The following is a 17,978-nucleotide window of genomic DNA, read 5'->3' on the forward strand; positions in this document are numbered from 1 at the left end:
AGGTGGCAACTCCATGAGAAATTCCATAACTAGCAACACAGAGTTGTAGCCGGCAAAATAAATGCTGCCCACCCCCGCGTGCTGACAACTCTACTGGTGTTAATATTAAATACTTTAACTTTTGATGTTGTTAGCTTAATGCCACCCAAACATCAGCACCATGGGTATTCTAGAGAAGATTGCTGAAATCGAGCGCGAGATAGCACGCACACAGAAGAACAAGGGTGAGTCTCGTGGCGAAGGAAAGGGGTGCGGCTGCCGGTAGACTTTGCGGCGTCTCGCATTAGTTTTGGAATTCGCTTTGCTGGCAATTAGGTTAGGATTTGCACTCATGATTTCTCCTTTTGTCTAGCTACCGAATACCATTTGGGTTTGCTAAAGGCCAAGTTAGCCAAATATCGGAGTCAGTTGCTAGAGCCTTCGAAGAAAGGTGAAAAGGGCGAAGGATTCGATGTGCTCAAAAGTGGAGATGCCCGAGTGGCCCTCATAGGTTTCCCCTCTGTTGGTAAATCCACAATGTTGTCCACACTAACCAAAACAGAATCGGAAGCAGGTGATTAAAGAATGAAATCAAATTCCACAACTAAAAGTGTATTTAACAATATTCTTTTTAGCCAACTACGAGTTTACCACTTTAACCTGCATACCAGGAGTCATCGAGTATCAGGGGGCCAATATACAGCTGCTCGATTTGCCGGGTATCATAGAAGGAGCTGCCCAGGGCAAGGGTCGTGGTCGTCAGGTAATATAAGCACACGATTCTCAAAATAAAGTAGAAATTTTAAAACCGACTCCCAATTGTCAGGTCATTGCTGTTGCCCGCACAGCTGATTTGGTTCTAATGATGCTAGATGCAACAAAGCCGAATGTTCACCGTGAGCTACTGGAGCGGGAGTTGGAATCGGTGGGCATACGTTTGAACAAACGGAAGCCCAACATCTATTTTAAGCAAAAGAAAGGCGGCGGATTGAGTTTTAATGCTACCTGCGCACTTACTCGCTGCAGTGAGAAAATGGTTCAAATGATTCTTCATTCTTTTAAAATCTTTAATGCGGAAGTTTTGTTTCGTGAGGATTGCACGGAGGATGAGTTCATCGACGTGGTGACGGCGAATCGTGTTTATCTGCCCTGTTTGTATGTGTACAATAAGATCGATCAGATATCAATCGAGGAGGTTGACCGACTGGCACGGCAGCCACACTCCATTGTGGTTAGTTGTAACATGAAATTAAATTTGGACTACATGCTAGAGGCGCTGTGGGAAGCATTACAATTGATACGAGTCTATACGAAGAAGCCAGGAGCACCGCCCGACTTCGACGATGGTTTGATTTTAAGAAAGGCAAGTAAATACATTACCAATCATATTTCCAACAAATTGTAATCACTTTGTGCATTCTCATTGTAGGGCGTCAGCGTGGAGCATGTTTGCCATGCTATCCATCGCACTTTGGCTGCTCAATTTAAATATGCCTTGGTCTGGGGCACATCCACAAAGTACTCACCACAACGCGTGGGCATAGCCCATGTGATGGCCGATGAGGATGTCATTCAAGTGGTCAAAAAATAAACCTGCATTTTGTTAAGTGTCCTGAATTGAGTTGAAATATATTCTATTCTATATATATATATATATTATATAAAGCGAATTTGTATTGCATCTTCAGAATTTAAGAGAAATTATGTCCTGCACCGTTCTATTTTATTTTGATAGCTTTTTGGGATTCTCTTTTAATTCCACCACCTCCCCATCCTCTTGATAAAACTTTCGGCTACAAGGAGACCAGGAATGCCAGTATGGAGCCTCGTTTTTCGTCTTGACTGTATTGCTGTATCGCTCAGCATAGTCATCCAACGACGCCTTCGGATGAGATTCTGTACTAGGCGCACTTGCACCGCGCCGCGACTTACGCAGCTCTTTGGCCAAACGCTTCAGCTCATTTTGACGCTGGATGCGGGCAGGTGAATCCCGACCCTGTTTCTTTTCTCGCTTGTCACCTCTATCTTTTGAAATTGTTACATCAAACTTCTTTGCTGGCCATTCCTTTTTTGTCCAATCGGAACTATAACTCCTAGGCGACTTAGCGAGCTGCGATATCGCACGAGCCTCTTCCTGCAGGGATCCCAGAGTCAGCCATGATGAGCCACGACTTAACTTGTTAAGGCTTTGGGTGAGGTTTCCGACAAACTGTAATGCTGATTTCATTTCGGTACTGTTACTTATCTTTTTGTCCTGAAAAAAGGAATTTTGAATGGATTTCCTGAACTGAAAATTTTGTACGATGGACCTAGTCTATGGATAGATGAAAACTGAACATTTTATAAGTAAACTATCTTATGCCTTTAATCTTCAATGCCAACTCTGACTAGAAAAAAAACAAAACAAGGATCTGTTTTAAAACAAAAATTTAAATAAACCTCCTTCACTTGTTCAATCGATTTTCTTATCGATAATTCGATAAGTCGAGGGTGACTCTGATTTGAACAGCTGATTTTTGTTTTGTATTACGCGACACAAAATAAATTGTTGAAATTCTAAGATTTTAAAATGGCATATATATTAAGTCAGTTTACCAAGCCAAGGTAACCAAACGAATAACCAATGTACTTTTGGACAACCAACTAAGTACTAAACAGTCCTCCTTGTTTCAGGTCTTTAATGAGAGCTGCAAATCCAATAAGACACTTGGCTACCGCTTCATCTAAATCTGCAGAGAACCAGCAAATCCAAGTCAGCGAGAGTTGCTTGAAACGTTTGCGTGAAATCTGTACAGACGGCTCTTTTCTGCGCGTGACTGTCGAGGGCGGTGGCTGTTCTGGATTTCAATATAAATTCGACTTGGACTCGAAGCTCAATGACGACGATCGACAATTTGGGGAGGATAAGGCCAAGGTGGTGATTGATACCATCTCGTTGGACTATTGTAATGGAGCGACTGTGGACTATCACAGCGAGTTGATTCGAGCAGGATTTCGTATGATAGCCAATCCACTGGCCGAGCAAGGGTGTTCCTGTGGCTCTTCGTTCTCAATTAAACTATAAAAATTTACTAGTACTTGCTGTTAAACTTTAGTGAAATATTTAATACACTAACACAAAAACATATATGTACTTTAATATATATATAGATGGATATATATCATATGTGTATTGTTATATATACATAGAGAGTTAAGAGTTTTCCTTTCATTTTGTTTTAAGTTTACAATAATTTACATTAAAGCGGGCAGGAGAAGATGAAATTGCAATAATCATTTACTGGCCGCCAACTGATCGCTGAGGCTTATCACTTGCTCCGTTAGGACACTGATCTGCTCTTCATAGTTGAGTCGTGTGGTAGTCTTTAGAGAAAGAAAATAAGAAATGTAATTAAGCTTCCAATGAAACAGAGGTACTTTTATGTCTCACCAATTCTTCTTCTAGCATTTGTAAAGCCCCTCCTAAGCTGGCTAATTGCTCATCCTTCGATTTGAGTTCTTGTGTTGCATTTTCTAGACAATTTTGCAAATGCATTGATTCCAATTCAAAGGAACGTTGTCGAGACTCCGATTGGGCCTTAAGTCGTAGTAGATCTTCATATTTTCTACTAAATAAGTTGTATATCAATTGTTCCTTAGCCAAAGGATCTGCAGAATCTTGCCCAGATGGGGCTGCTTCGCCCATTGGTTTAACTGTTACACCTGCAGCAGATGAACTACAATTCGCCAGACTGAGATCCTTATTTGAGTTGAGGTTCTGTTGAAGTTTGGCCACTTCATATTGGGCGCGCCAATGGGCCACTTCTTTTTCCAGCATTACAACCCGCTCTTCGGTTGACAGCTGGCTGGAATTCAGTGTGGGATGCTGCTGCTGGAGATTGTGTTGAGGTGTGTTATCGCTACCAGTGGCACTTAAAGCATCTTCACTTCCCAGCTGCGGGAAAACATGTAGAGTTATGAAATTGTGGCTTTTTTAGTTGTGGCTACTCACCATGCTGGCTGCATCCACTAATTTTGTTTCCAATTCATTATTCCTATGTTGCAGTTGCTCCATTTCTTTACGCAAACGTTTCTCTAGTTCATTTTGATCACCTATGCGCTTCTCCAGCTTTTGTTCCAGGCTAGCAATGCGTTCCGTATGTAGCAGCAAGTCCCGCTGCTTGTCGTCAATCTGAGAAGACATAAAACGTTAATAGCTGTTGACTGCAACCTGGAGTTTTTGCCATGACCTACCAATGATGTCAGCTGGGCGTTTTCCATTATTTTCTTTTGCAGCTCCTCAAATAAAAGCGGCTCGTTTGCTGTTGTTGCCACTTCGGCTTCTATGGGAGCCTCCGCTTTATTGCCGCCCAATAAGCCACGTCTTAAAGATCCCTTGTTTCGCTGCTGCTGATTCTGTTGCTGCTCTTGCCCGGATATCTCCTGCTGCAGCTGTGAGACTCGTGATTCCAGTTGCTTGTTACGAAAACCCAGGGAGTCCACCTCCTGCTCAGTGCGACGCAGTGAGGTGGCATACTGTTGCAGTTGCTCCCGCAGGTTGCCCTCCTTCGCCTGCTCATCAAGAACAGCCTGCTTGAGCACTTTGGCTTGGGAACGCAACTGCACGACGTCAACGGAAGTGGAATTAAAATTTTCATTAAATTAGATAAAGCAAGAAAATGTGGGCGTGAAGCAAACAAAACTGTTGCTGAATCGCCCAAATTGAGTTCACCTCACCAACCTTTGAGTATTCAGTGGCCAATTTCTGGTACTTGGTCTCGGGTACAGTGCCCTCCTTTGTCACCATTTTCCTGTTTTTACATGACTTTTTCCAAACGGTTAAATTAATCAAACAGTTTACAAATTTTGCAAATTACCACGATTTAAGCAATTGTGTTGCCCTTAGAGCTGGGAATAACATCGATGGTACTATCGATACATCGATGGTTTTGTAAATTTTTCTTTTTTTTTTTTGCAATTTAAATTGGAAAGTGGATTTTACTAATTGATAGTTAATATTATCTTCTTTACAAAGTTTCTTTAGGGTTGTTCATCAGACACGGAAGTTTTAAAAAAAATGGCCAACTAATTTCTATGTGTGCCTGCGTCGTCCTGCGAATCGGAACGATTATTTAGCATGGAAGCCAAATAATATCTTTAAAATCTAGTATCGTAAACAAAAATCTCAAAAATGATCCTTGTTTTTGTTTTTTTTAATGGCAATAATTTAAAAGAAAAAGTTAAAGTTTCAATTAGTTATAAAAACAGTTACCAAATAAGTTTATAATTAATATATAAACCCAAATCTTTCTTAGTCGCTTTGATTTTATTTAGTATCACTTTAACTATTGTTGCTATACCTCTTTATTCCAGCGTTGGATATGAACGAAGAATTTAAAAACATTGAGATTCGCGAAATACATGAATGAATGATTTTAAAAATACCGCGCAAACATCGATGTTTCATCGTTTGTTGCAAACATCGTTGCCCTACTCGGTATTTTTTTCTATCGGCGATAAGTTAGTCGATAGTGCGACAATAACGATAACGATAGGCTAAGCCGATTACAATGGCGGCAAATATTAAAAATTTAATGCATACAAAAGCTACTCCACCGATTTTTATGAAAATTTGGATTTATTTGCATTTTTCCACGGAAAGGGTTTGTATAATACCCTTTTCGATGCCACTCGCTTCTAGGATTTGACTCCTTATTGACATTCCAAACGCGTTTGCTGTGCTGCATCTTAGCAAGAGCAAAATCGTCAAAATCATCACAAAAGGAACCAAACATCAAATTTTCAACTAAAGTTCGCCCCTAATGGTCGACAGCAAAAGTTCGGTAGTTGTCAGAGTAAAGGGACAAAATGTCGATGTTGACAATTCTTGGATTGTGGTACGCATTGTTAAAATAATCTAAATTTAGTTTACTTATTAAGCTATTTATTTAAGTTAACTAAAATACCAAGTATTGACGCCATACCACAGAAATTAGACATGAAAATGAACAGGGCCAGAACAAAGACTGCCGGGTCAGATGGTTTTAAATAATTTTCACAAAAATTGGGAAAAACGTATTTTATTTTTTAACCACTATCACATAAATAATTTGAACAGATAATTCATGATTAACTTAAAAATATGCTATCGAACGGAACTTTTTCAAATAATTTATTTGAAAGTCCGCGAAATATAATTCCAAAACTTTTGGCATAACCAACTTTGAGTTCATTGAAAACAACTTCCCAGTTTTCATTTAGAAAACGATTCATTCCCTCCGACAGGGTTTTGTCATTGAATAAGTTCTCAAATTTCAAATACACTCGCTTGGGATCGAATGAAACACGATATTCCTTCAAGCGCATAAACTTCACTCCGTCCTTCTCGTATGGTTCGCCAATTAAACGATGCTCGATTTTGGTATTAACCAAAGTGATATTCGCTTTACCAGTACCCGTAATCGGTAAAAGTAAAATGCGTCCAGACATTTCATAATCGCCAATCATTTCAATGCGATCCGTTTTACTATCACAGATAATCAAATGTTTATTCAAATCAGTTCTGCACGAGGGAATGAAAGATAGATAGATATTTGAAAGACGAACATCTATGATTAATCATGTAAATGCGTTAATTAGACTTTACCTATACCGCTGAATCTTGCTGGTCGAGATCATGTCGTGCACCTTCAAATTTTTCAAGGTTTGGCGCAACGTTATTGGCGCATTGCCGGCATCTATAACAAGTTTCTTCACGGACAGCGGCTCTAGCGGCGGAATGCCGAATTCCTTATTACCTGAAGAATAGCATATTTTATTTTTGTCATAAATGATCACATGGAAATATTTTGGTCTAAATTTACCTGGTTTTAATAGTTGTATGGCGACATTAACTGCATCTACCAGACATTTGTCAAAGTTGGCATCTCGTTTACATTTGGGAAAGCCTTCGGCTGTGAATAATAAGTAATACCAAAAAAAGAAAAAAAACTTTTAGTCATGACATTGAAAACTCGGCTTGCGGAAGTTAACAAAGTCCCGGAGCCTGCAATTGGGCTAGAGTTCGTTGGCCACAGAAACCGAAAACTTGTTTCTTGGTAAATAACAATAACAAAGCAAAGTTTTGTATGTCTCAATGTCAAGTTGAAGCGCGTCTAAATTAATGTATAAGATGCTTTTGTTTAAAAGTCTTTTGTTTATAACGCATTCCATGACCTGCGGCAATATTAGCATCTTGTATATGTATATTAGTCCAAGTCCACATTCCAGCAATTAATCCATTTCAAGTTTCAATAAAAAAAAAAAACGCTTGCAAAACTTTTTAAGTATATATTTACTGCCTAAATGTTCAATTATATATAGAAGCATAGGAAGATATATTTTAGTCTTAAGATGTTGTGATTCAACCCGCTTAAACGGGAAGAAGTGGTTTTTTCCTAGCTTTCCTAACCTAATGTGTTGCCTAATGTGGGGCAACTAAAAGCGGAAACTAATGTTGAAAATAAGAAAGTAAAGAAAACAAAACTTGTTGCACCTCCTCAAAACCGAGTGCCAACCTGTTTCAGTTTCAATTTTGTTTAACATTTGCAATTGCATAACAATTTGTGCTTCTTTGCAGGTTTTTTACTTTATGCATCGTTTTACACCCTGTTAGACAGACAGGCCATAACCAATGACATTATGTTTAGAAAAAATTTATTTTTTACATGGAGCGTTGACCTTCAGGCCTTAAGACAGTCCAAATTAAAAAAAAAAACATAATAAAAATAACCACCCATAGAGCAAATCGATCACGTTTTAACCATAAATACTTTGCCAATTGAACTTAAAATGGATGGATGGATTAAATGGATTTTCGATCTTTTTTTTTTGGGTTTATTTGTCTACTTTTCCGCTTTTGCACTACTTACGCAAATCTGGTGCCTGTGCAACGGTTACAATTAACAGCTGAAGCTGAAGTAACGATGCAAAAGTTGCCCAAAGTTTTGACATACTTTTAGTGTTTTAGTATGTTTCTCTTTTTCCGATCAGAAATCGGATGTGGCTATGGCTAGTATGTGGTAATCTATACCCAGTTTCCATACACAGGGCTCGGCTCTCCAATTGGATTCACAACACGCACTCACAGCACTAGCACAGCTTATCACAATATACGCGGGATGGTTTAAGAGTTTGAGTTTTTATACTAAGCTTCGGCATCCGAGCTAAAGCTTTGCACTCATACACAAACAGAGAATGTGTGATACAAAGCTTTGGCCCATAAAAAACACTCCGCATAGGCGAACAAATTTTAAATGCATTATCATGAATATTGGTTAGTTGATCGTGGGAACACTCTTGAGAGGATTTGTTTTAACAACAGCTGGCAACACTGTAATGCCCTTTCTTTTCCGATTTGCGTTGCGGTTCATTGAACTTTATTTTATATTTACATAATTGAAGGGTTTTCCTATATATTTATTGTTCGGGCAATAATAATATTGACTTATTTCATTATTGGGGCGTGTTTTTTAAATTTATTTTCTTCAGTTCCTCATGGAAGAGTTAGCAAAACATATAATTTGTAATTAAATGATTGCCCATTGAAATCAATTTATCAAAAGATGAAACACTAAAAAGATTTCTTTGCTTTGATTGAAGAAGAAATGCTTAATAAAAGAAGTATAATTCAAACTCGATTCAAATTTTTGAAATGGATCCGGAAGCAAACATTTGCTAATTGTAAGACAAAACCCGATTCCTTCTAATGTAATTCGGCGGTGGTTCGGTTCCATTGCATAATTCCCATTTGGAATAGTAAAATAGTTGCCACACAAAAAAAACGTTGCCCATAACAACTTTAACATCGAAAGCAATTAGTTCTAATCCAAAGCCAAACTAGCAAGAAACACGAAATCAACCACCACCTGGGGTAAATCGCGTTCGTTGCCTAAGTCTTTCGTTATCGCGCTGCTCAAGGACCTTTCGTCATACACACATATGTGTGTGTCTATGGAAACTGTTGCAATTGTTGTTCAAATATAAACAAAAAACCAATGTGAGAAACAAGCCGGCTAATGGCTAACTGTATAAACTATCGAGTAGGAGATACTAGGAGGTATTTGCTGGGCGCACATACATATGTTTAAACCGGTTGCCCCTCCTCCCTTCTCTCCATAACAATTACTTGATTATTCGTTCAGTTTGCTCTAAACATTCTATGAGCACGCAACGCACAGATCCAAAAAAAAAAAGAACCAAAAAGACAAACGACAACAACCCATCAGCAGAATGTCGATGTGCTACTGCAGAGGCCACAAACCTAATGGGTACAGTAATTTACATTCGCTGACATCATCATCCGCAGCATCTAGACAAAGCTCTCAGCATCTGCCCACTACTCAATTCGTGAAGAAACCCAGCTTGAAAACTGGCCTAGGCTTGGGGCACTCCAGAAGTGACTTAAGTCCGAATTATAGTCGTCGTAACTCGGATGTGAGTCACTGTTCCAGTTGCAGTTGCAGTTCGTCCCCCATCCAACAGCAGCAACGGCAACATAGCTGCAATAAGGTCTTGACCTGGGGCTGGGAGCGGGAGGAGCTGAGCGAAGGAATAAATACACAGTATACCGACAATCGTCGTCTCTATGAGCAAAGCGCCTGCGTCGCTAATCGTTTGCCAATGACTCTGAACCAAGGTCAGTGTCAGGGTCGCAGCCCCACTCCCACTAAATCTAAATCAGATAAGAATGATGGACTGCGTCAGCTGCGTTCACTTCAACAATTTCGATTATCGAATGCAATGGATTGCTTCAGCGAGAAGCGACAAGATGAATTGCGCTTACAACAGGCCTATGATAAACTAGATAGAAATAAGTGGCAAAAGAATAAGGCCAACATAAGTACGCAGCAAGCCAAGTTGACTGAGCCAACAACAACAGCTCCTTATGCCTGGCGTCAAAAGCTATTGCAATGGCAATTACAAAGAGAGGCACAAAACGTCGAGGCAAGAGGAGAAGTAGGAGTTGGATCGAGCGCAACATGCGCTCCATTGGAAAAAAGCTGTGCTTTAAGATACAATTGCTATTGAAAATTTATAAGACATAATGAAATATTTAAAAAAAATTATGCATTAATTCTTATGGAGTATTTGTTATATTTAAATGAATAGAATCTAAATACGAATTTGCGAATTTTGTCTTTTAAATCTGACAGAACTAGAATATAGCAAATCCAAAATAAAAACTAACTTTTGTGCCTTAATAAAAGGACCCAAGGAAACAATAATATATAGCATTATGTAAAATAAAACTGGTTGTTTAAGCAATCGTAATTAGCATAGTTGGCAGCTCTTGTTCTCATATTTAGCACGTTGAAGAACATCCTATTTGTTTTGAAATATATATGTTCATTAGGAAATAATTTGTGAATGTTTCTATTATGGTTTTTATTTCTTATTTAATATTATGTCAACAATTTCTAATGTCACCTCCGAAACTACTTACCATCTATAAAATATGTTGACATCTGGATTTTGAACATAATAGGTTTTGCTTTGAGAAATGAAACCAAAGTTAAGTGAAGAATTTTTTTTGCTAATTATGTATTTCACTTTTTCTTTTTAATAAAACAGTGCTATTTTGTTACAAGTGCTTTCGTCATTGTGTTTTTTTGTTGCATTTTGCCATTTAAGTGTTTCTTCTTTTTTAATTTATGCATATTTGCTTTGACATTTATTTGTTGTTTTTTTTTATCTTTCTTTCAACATTTAGAATGAGTTTTTCTCTTTTTTTTGTTCTTAATTTGTTCATTAATGTATTCCGATTTACGATATAATGATATAATGTTGGAGTGTGTTCATATTTGTTCTTTGAAAAAAACAGCCAATGTCATATTGATCTCTGATATTTTGCATTTGTAAATATTTGACGTAGAAATTACGTGAAATTCGTTACAACATCGAACAGATTACTAGAGAGGAATTTTACGATTGTGTGTGTGTGTGTCATCCAGATGATTGTGGGTGGTGGGGTGAGGATTATATACGAAACGAAACCATTTTGTTTTGGGGTTGTGGGGTGGGATTCGGGAAATCTATTACTGTTAGATTAATACTTGAATCTTGGTACGCCATTTGAGCACTGCGAATGTAGATTAATACATATTTTTTTTCACACATCTTTGTGTGTGTGTTTATATGATTTCGAGTGTGTCTGTGTACAATAAATTAATTAAATTTTCCTTTTTCGTTTATTTAATTTTTTTTTTCTTAAATGAGAGACAAATAGAATGTGTAACCTTATCTGCCACTGACGTCAAGTCAAGCAGCTCAGTCACACAGTGCCAATTAAAAGTTTGTGCACTTCTTCAATTATATTAAATGGTTTTTTCTTTAGGTTACTTGCATAATTGTTAAAAAGATAAAAAAAAAAACTAGACTAAAATCATAAGCAATAATATTTGTTGGTGTTATTTATTTTTATATTTTTGGTGTAAACAATTCAAACTTATTGACCTGTTGCAACTGAAATTGCTTTCTGTAATTTTATTAATTTAGATTTAAAACTAATTTAAACATTTAAAAAATTGCAATTCAAGAATTTTCGAGAAATAAAAATTTGACAAAAAAAATTTAATTTAATAAATAAATCGTGCTATATGTTTTGTTAATGTAGTTTTTTGTTTTCTTTGAATACATATGTAATATGTACTAAGAGACTCACACATACTTCAATAAAAGCATTTCCAGATTTAAAAATTGTATACAAATGACGACTTGGACAAAATTTAAAAAAGCATAAATTAATAATAATACAAATGCTGTGCAAATGCAAAAAAAGGAAAATACAAAAACCAAGTGCGTATACTTTTTGCACTTACTACTCTATCCAATTGTCTGTTTTTTGTTGCTGTGTGTGTGTCTATGTATATATTGCGCAAGGAAGGGGCGAGGTGTGGGTGGGGGGCAAAAGAGACTATAACAAATAAAATTAATACATTAGGATAAGTTATTCTTCATGCTTATGCAGTGTTTAACACTACAATTAGTTTGAACTAAAGTGTCTCAATTTTTGTGTTTCTTTTCATTTTTTTTTCCAAATAGGCTAATTTATATAGATTTATATACCCATATATATAATATGTATATATATATATATATATATATATATAACGTTGCTCACGATTCGATTACACAATATTCGATAAAAACAAACATCTTTCATTACTCAGTTATTCTTTTATGCGCTTTTCAATTGGTTTTTCATTTGTGTATGTGTGTGTGTTTTTGTGTGTATGTGGCCGTTTAGTATTAGCTGTTATTTTGCTGTTGTGCGTTTTTAACGGTTTATTTTTTCTTGTTTTTATTGTTGGCACCTCGGGGCGGAGTTAATGGACGCCCTGAGCTACCGAAATTGGGATATACAAATCGTCGCTTATCGGCGGGTTTCAATATCTGAAATGAGCACATTAATGTGTCGTCCACGGACATCATGGCACCTGTAAACAACAACAACAACAATATGAGAGAGAGATAGATAGGTGGGACGATTATCTCAGTAGCAGTCAGTAGCAAATCCCAAGATGACGTTATCTCAAGGGCGCAAAAGGGTTATCATTCACATTTTGAGATTAAGAGATGAGTCTCAAGTCCACATGGCATTTTGTTTATTTGAATGGATCATGCCCTATTCATGCATCCACCCACACAATTTCAACTGATGACCGATAATGATTAACTCACCCGCATTGTCAAATTCTCCGCAATAGTTGGGCGCTGAGAATAGCGTAACTAACTGACGTTTGGCAAAGAACTCGTAACCATCTTCAACAACCTGATGTGCACGACAGATAAGATCAAATTCGTGCTTTTGTAGAAATTTACCCACAACCTAAAACAGCAAATTATTTGCATAATGTTCTCAAAAGGCTATGATGTCAGCTTTACTCACCTCTGCTCCAAATGTAAAGCTTACACCACGATCATTTTCGCCCCAACCCATTGTATCCTTGTCGGGATCTGACCACAACAGATCACACAACAGACCCTGATCGGGTACATCTGTGGGACGCATAATGCGTCTAATTTGCTCCATCGACGAGAGATCCGGGCTTAAGCCACCGTGACAGCAAAAGATCTTCTCGTCGACAATTGCTGCAACGGGCAGACAATTAAAACAATCCGTAAACGTTTTCCACAATTTAATGGTGTAACGACGTTTGCATTCATCATAGAACCTGAAAAATCACAAAATTAATTAATTAATGCATACAACCACAGAGAGTAATAAACCAAAGGCCTAGTGGCCCAGTAGGTGTAAAGCTCACTCACCCGTAGATGCGATTAATGCTGGCGCACTCATGATTGCCGCGCAGCAAAAAGAAATTTTCGGAATATTTGATTTTATAGGCCAGAAGTAGGCAAATTGTTTCCAGAGATTGCTTGCCACGATCCACATAATCTCCTAAAAATAGATAATTGGATTCTGGTGGGAAACCGCCATACTCGAATAGACGTAAGAGATCATAATATTGTCCATGGATGTCACCACATATCTTTAATGGAGCCTCCAGTTCCAATAGAATGGGTTGTGACAGAAATATTTCGCGAGATTTTAAGCATAAACTGCGTATTTCGCTCTCTGACAGTTGCACATTTTTACCAGGACGTGCTCCGCGCACTATGGAAGAAGAAGAAGTGCAAAAGTTAGTGGTAGAAGGGGGGCTCTTGCCCAGGAATAATACTGATAAAAACACTTACCCTCCAGCAGACGGGAGATAATGCTGTCGATGTTCATGATATCGGACATGATTTTCCCTTGCCACCTGCTTTTTCAATTCGTTTATTCCGCCTGTTCTCTTATCTGTGTTTATTTTGCTACTGTTATTGGGGGTGAGAGTTTTTTTTTTTTTTCTTTCGATATTGCTTTTCCTATACGAACAAGTGAGCGAGATGGCCACAGAGAGAGAACACCGAACGAGAGCGACAGAAAAAGAGGGACAGACAGAGAGCAAAATTTTTCTGCCTTCCAAACTGTATGTACTTGTATTAGTGGGACATCCTTCTCATCTTTTCACTCGTTCATCTGTTTTTTTGTTTTTTATGTCGATTAGATCGTCCTTTTAGTAGTCCTAAGCAGCTGCTGCAATTTTAAAATAGTTAAAAACGCAATTTTCGATGGACGACGGACCGTGCAACCACTTAAACACGTAAACACAACATTACTCACGAACTCGAACATGTTCGCGCGTTTTACTCATATGTTCGAGCGGTTTACTCACGCGGTTTAAATCGCGTGAGTAAACGCTAGCGTTTTTTCTGCGTTCAGTGTGCGAAAGTGTGTTAAGTGTGTCTGGCCTCCCACCACGAAACAACTATCGATATTTTTGAAATCAGTGTACCGATAATGAAAGTGCTAAGGGCTGAGCGCACCAACGACGAACCAAAGAGTCAAACTCGAACATGCTCGCGCGTCTTACTCACATGTTCGAGCGTTTTACTCACGCGTTTTAAAACGCGAGCGTTAACGGTCTGAATCCTGTTTTGATAGGCCAAAAAAGGGTTTTATTTTTTATCCGATTTTAATGAAAAATATTTCATTCGACGGGAAATTTAATTCACTTTCTTTCGTAGATCAAGGAAAAAAGTACTTTAGTTTAAACTAGTGTCGTAAACGAGCCTCGCCAAAGAACCAATTTTCTATCCAAAATTCAGATTTTCAATTGGCTCCAAATTGAAAGTTGGGGCTAAATGAAAAATTTTACAATATCAATTTCACGTTAAAAAGAATTTCAAGGAATAGAAATGAATATAAGAAGATATAATGGAGATATTCTAATCATTATTTAAAGTTGGGTAAGTTTTTATTCGTTTAATTCTCGTCGTGTTCATTAAAACTCTTACCACTGCTCAAAGTATTGAACATTACTCGTTTTCTAGGCAGCGGCACTGGTCGAACATTTGGACTGGGATTAGCATTACCGCTGGCACTTAGAGAGGACTTGGAAGCTACTGCTGCTACTGGCTTGACCAAAATCTGATCGAGATGAGCTTTAAAGTCGTGCGATACTTGTCGCCGAGGAGGACTGGTGCTGCGACTACTAGACGATGCACTGTCGTCCTTTTCGTCTGGTTGTTTTTCCAGATTGTCTTCATCTGTGGTAACTGCTCGTTGGTTCTTCGCTCTTCTTTTGGGCACTTCAATCGGTTGCAGCGGCGTCTTGTGCTTCAATAGAACCTCAGCATGTTGGGGCAATTTGGCGGAACAGAGTTTCTCAACAAATTTACGTATCCGATTGCGAGTAGCATAGAAATTTGGATATTGCTGGCGATGATTAAGTAAATAATTAATTCTTCTTCTGTTAACCAATTTTCTTACCAATTTCAGTTTGTTGCGGTTCTCGGCCAATTCCATGTTTAATTTTTTCATTGACGTGTGGGAAATTTGTTTCGATTTCATGTCAAATCCATGAGAGCTCAGTTTACGATTAACAAGCTTGCGCATATCCTTACGAGTCATAGCTTTTGGAGGACTATTGAGAATAAAATATCAGGGCATTTGATTAATTTAATTTACAATTAATTTGAGTACTTACCTCATCTTAAAGGCAGGATTAATAATAGGCGATGGCTTCTTCAGAATTTCCTCAAAAGACTCTCGATCAGAGGTCAAAACTTCGCTATCTTCCTCGCTGGGACTCTGTCCCTCTGCCTTGTCATCGTCTTCATGGCTGAGACTTTCGCTGATGTCCGTAGAATCGCTGGTTTGTTGAATTTCTTTGTTCGATTGATTGGCGGTTAAACTTTCAACGATTGGCTGCTTTGCTTCATGTACTTGAACTTGAACTTGAGTTACTAAAGGTTTTGGCAGTTCCTCAATGGAATAAGTGTCATCATCTCGTTTTTTCTCCACAAATTCTTGTTCCACCTGGTTTTTAATGTGCTCCAGGCTGTTTTCTCTACGGTTAACAATGGGTTTGGGTATTTTAGAGACATTTGTTACTAGTGCAACGGGTTCCAGCTTGCTTTCTGGTTCGTTTGATAACCGTCGTGTATTAATTTGCTTCAGTTCACGTTCGAGGGCATCTAATTTATCCTTGTAGCCCATTTCCAAGTGATGAACAACCTCTTCTAGTTTGTTAGCACTGACTTTGCCAATTTCAGTTACTTTTTCGGTTAGGATCCGCTCCAAATCCTCTAGCCGCGGAGTGCCTAAACGCTCTTCTGTGGATGGACTCGCTGCATCTGTTGTAATAGCTTGTTTATTTTGCTCAAGGGCATGACTGAGATCCTCTAGTTTTTTATTAATGTCCTGCAAAAAGAAATAAAAAGTAGTAAGTAAGAAATAAAGGGAAAGATAGCAAACTGATCTACCTGAACAAACTGTTCATTGCTTTGCTTTAATTGCATTTGCCAGGTCTCAAAATGTTGCAGTTTCTCCGCCAGTCCATGAAGTCGCTCCTTCCGTTCTGGGCTAGTATCTAGTTCGGTCATCTCACTTTTGAGATCTTCCTTCTCCTTTTCTTCAACCAGATTGCTCTGAATGCCAACAGTGCGCTGATCCATCCGAGGACTTGAATTATCAGCAGTAGTACTTGTGGCTCCCAAATGCTTTGATCCTCGCTCTTTGATATTACGTTCGGCAGCATTGAGACGCTCTTTCAATTGCTTGATCTCCAACTCCATTTTAATGGTGTTAATCAAATGCATATCATTATCTCGACACTTGTCCTTCTCCTTAACCCCACCAGATTGACTTAGGCTGGGTGGTGATCCCACACGATGTTTGCGTCCTATGTGTATATTTAAGGATTCGTTGCTTATAAAATTCTTCGTGCACAGGTGACATGGATAGACAACTTCGCGTATCGTTTCGATTTGGGTAATCTTTTTGTGTAATTGCACCACCTCATGATTGGAATCTGTGAGTGACTTTCTCAGATTAGCTATATCTATCTGAGCTACAGAATGAGCCTCTCGCAAATCCACAACCAACTCATTAAGATATGTGCGGCAACAAAGTAGATATTGTATAGCGTATTGGGACATTACAAAATACTTGGCTATCCCACTATCTAGAATATGCGTCTCCAGTACAGTGCCTAATGGGGCTTCGGATAGATGTGTCAATGCCTTGTCCACCATCTCGAAATTTTGTTCTCGCAGTATGCGTTCCGTTTCATACGAACCTGTCAGGCGGTAAGGTTAATTACATCTCTTTTTACTTGCTTTCATTGTAGGCTTACCCATTTGACGCCAGTCTAAAGGACCATCGCGATATTGACGCAATTTAAAGCCAGCCTCACGCACCATTTGTGGAAAATCTGTGATCTTATCCTGATATCCCATGGCGAAGTACAAAAAAAAAAAAAAACAATGAATTCTTATACCCAGAAGCTACTAAACGGAACTAAAGTGAAATCGAAATGTTTGCTCTAATTTTTTTATTACTTTGTTTTTGTTTTGCTTCTGGTTGTCAACGTTACAGTCGACGCTTGACTAGAAGCGGGGTTGAAGCGGTTGTGGGACCTAACTAACCTATGTGGTTGGTGTATTGGCTAAGGCGGATAGTTTGTCTAGAATTATCATATCTTTTAGTTTGGACCATAAATATTATTTATTTTATAGTAAAACACCTTCAGCTTTACTCATTTGTGTAAATTATTTATTTAGATATTGAGGTACTTATGGGCATGTATTGGAATGTATTATATATAATTCCATACATTTCGATGCCAATTTAAGCGTTTTAATTAAAACTGATGTTTTGTTACCAAAAACATACTTTTCATCAAATTTCGAGCATGACATTTTTCAAACTTACAAACTAAAATTTTTTATTGTAGTAGTATTGAAATAATTTAAAATAAGTTTTTGAATTTTTAAGCTAATAAAATATTATTACTTGAATACTCACAAGATTTAATTTAATATATTTAATATATTCTAAAAATGTAGAGCGGAAATTTTCCAGATGAAGGGGGATTAAAATTCAGAATTCAAATTCATACAAATTGCATAAGGACCGTTGTATGCTCCAAAGC

The 17,978-nt window shown here is 38.0% G+C and overlaps 7 protein-coding genes across 8 annotated transcripts; 3 read left to right on the forward strand and 4 right to left on the reverse strand.

Moving 5' to 3' along the window:
• Positions 1-41: 41 nt before the first annotated feature.
• LOC6649570 (developmentally-regulated GTP-binding protein 2) lies at positions 42-1,644 on the forward strand. The gene is made up of 5 exons (XM_002072358.4): positions 42-224; positions 353-553; positions 615-742; positions 806-1,342; positions 1,409-1,644. The coding sequence occupies exons 1-5, from the start codon at positions 161-163 to the stop codon at positions 1,568-1,570; spliced, it is 1,092 nt and encodes a 363-aa protein (XP_002072394.1). The 5' UTR covers positions 42-160; the 3' UTR covers positions 1,571-1,644.
• Positions 1,645-2,488: 844 nt separating this feature from the next.
• LOC6649572 (iron-sulfur cluster assembly 2 homolog, mitochondrial) lies at positions 2,489-3,106 on the forward strand. 2 transcript variants are annotated; one of them, XM_023179632.2, is made up of 2 exons: positions 2,489-2,583; positions 2,638-3,106. In XM_023179632.2, exons 1-2 carry the CDS (start codon positions 2,549-2,551, stop codon positions 3,041-3,043), a joined length of 441 nt encoding a protein of 146 aa, XP_023035400.1. In that variant the 5' UTR covers positions 2,489-2,548; the 3' UTR covers positions 3,044-3,106. The 2 variants fall into 2 exon arrangements, with proteins under 2 accessions (XP_023035400.1, XP_002072396.1); XM_002072360.3 differs by having other exon boundaries at positions 2,653-3,106.
• On the reverse strand, positions 3,064-4,878 carry LOC6649573 (protein phosphatase 1 regulatory subunit 21). The gene is made up of 5 exons (XM_002072361.3): positions 4,700-4,878; positions 4,213-4,578; positions 3,971-4,150; positions 3,410-3,913; positions 3,064-3,342 (listed from the first exon to the last, which is right to left on the reverse strand). Exons 1-5 carry the CDS (start codon positions 4,763-4,765, stop codon positions 3,253-3,255), a joined length of 1,206 nt encoding a protein of 401 aa, XP_002072397.1. The 5' UTR covers positions 4,766-4,878; the 3' UTR covers positions 3,064-3,252.
• Positions 4,879-6,022: 1,144 nt separating this feature from the next.
• LOC6649574 (protein takeout) lies at positions 6,023-8,104 on the reverse strand. Its single transcript, XM_002072362.4, has 4 exons — positions 7,869-8,104; positions 6,822-6,911; positions 6,605-6,755; positions 6,023-6,520 (listed from the first exon to the last, which is right to left on the reverse strand). Exons 1-4 carry the CDS (start codon positions 7,948-7,950, stop codon positions 6,088-6,090), a joined length of 756 nt encoding a protein of 251 aa, XP_002072398.2. The 5' UTR covers positions 7,951-8,104; the 3' UTR covers positions 6,023-6,087.
• A 1,126-nt stretch (positions 8,105-9,230) lies between these two features.
• On the forward strand, positions 9,231-10,029 carry LOC6649575. Its single transcript, XM_002072363.3, has one exon. It carries the CDS (start codon positions 9,235-9,237, stop codon positions 10,024-10,026), a length of 792 nt encoding a protein of 263 aa, XP_002072399.2. The 5' UTR covers positions 9,231-9,234; the 3' UTR covers positions 10,027-10,029.
• A 2,125-nt stretch (positions 10,030-12,154) lies between these two features.
• On the reverse strand, positions 12,155-14,161 carry LOC6649552 (serine/threonine-protein phosphatase alpha-1 isoform). Its single transcript, XM_002072364.4, has 5 exons — positions 13,696-14,161; positions 13,267-13,615; positions 12,887-13,172; positions 12,679-12,826; positions 12,155-12,434 (listed from the first exon to the last, which is right to left on the reverse strand). The coding sequence occupies exons 1-5, from the start codon at positions 13,742-13,744 to the stop codon at positions 12,283-12,285; spliced, it is 984 nt and encodes a 327-aa protein (XP_002072400.1). The 5' UTR covers positions 13,745-14,161; the 3' UTR covers positions 12,155-12,282.
• Positions 14,162-14,773: 612 nt separating this feature from the next.
• On the reverse strand, positions 14,774-17,293 carry LOC6649553 (zinc finger protein DZIP1). The gene is made up of 5 exons (XM_023179823.2): positions 17,181-17,293; positions 16,309-17,123; positions 15,531-16,246; positions 15,314-15,467; positions 14,774-15,259 (listed from the first exon to the last, which is right to left on the reverse strand). The coding sequence occupies exons 1-5, from the start codon at positions 17,281-17,283 to the stop codon at positions 14,807-14,809; spliced, it is 2,241 nt and encodes a 746-aa protein (XP_023035591.1). The 5' UTR covers positions 17,284-17,293; the 3' UTR covers positions 14,774-14,806.
• Positions 17,294-17,978: the final 685 nt, after the last annotated feature.

The sequence above is a fragment of the Drosophila willistoni genome, chromosome 3R (genome assembly GCF_018902025.1).
Source record: "Drosophila willistoni isolate 14030-0811.24 chromosome 3R, UCI_dwil_1.1, whole genome shotgun sequence".
Classification (NCBI taxonomy): Eukaryota; Metazoa; Arthropoda; class Insecta; order Diptera; family Drosophilidae; genus Drosophila; species Drosophila willistoni.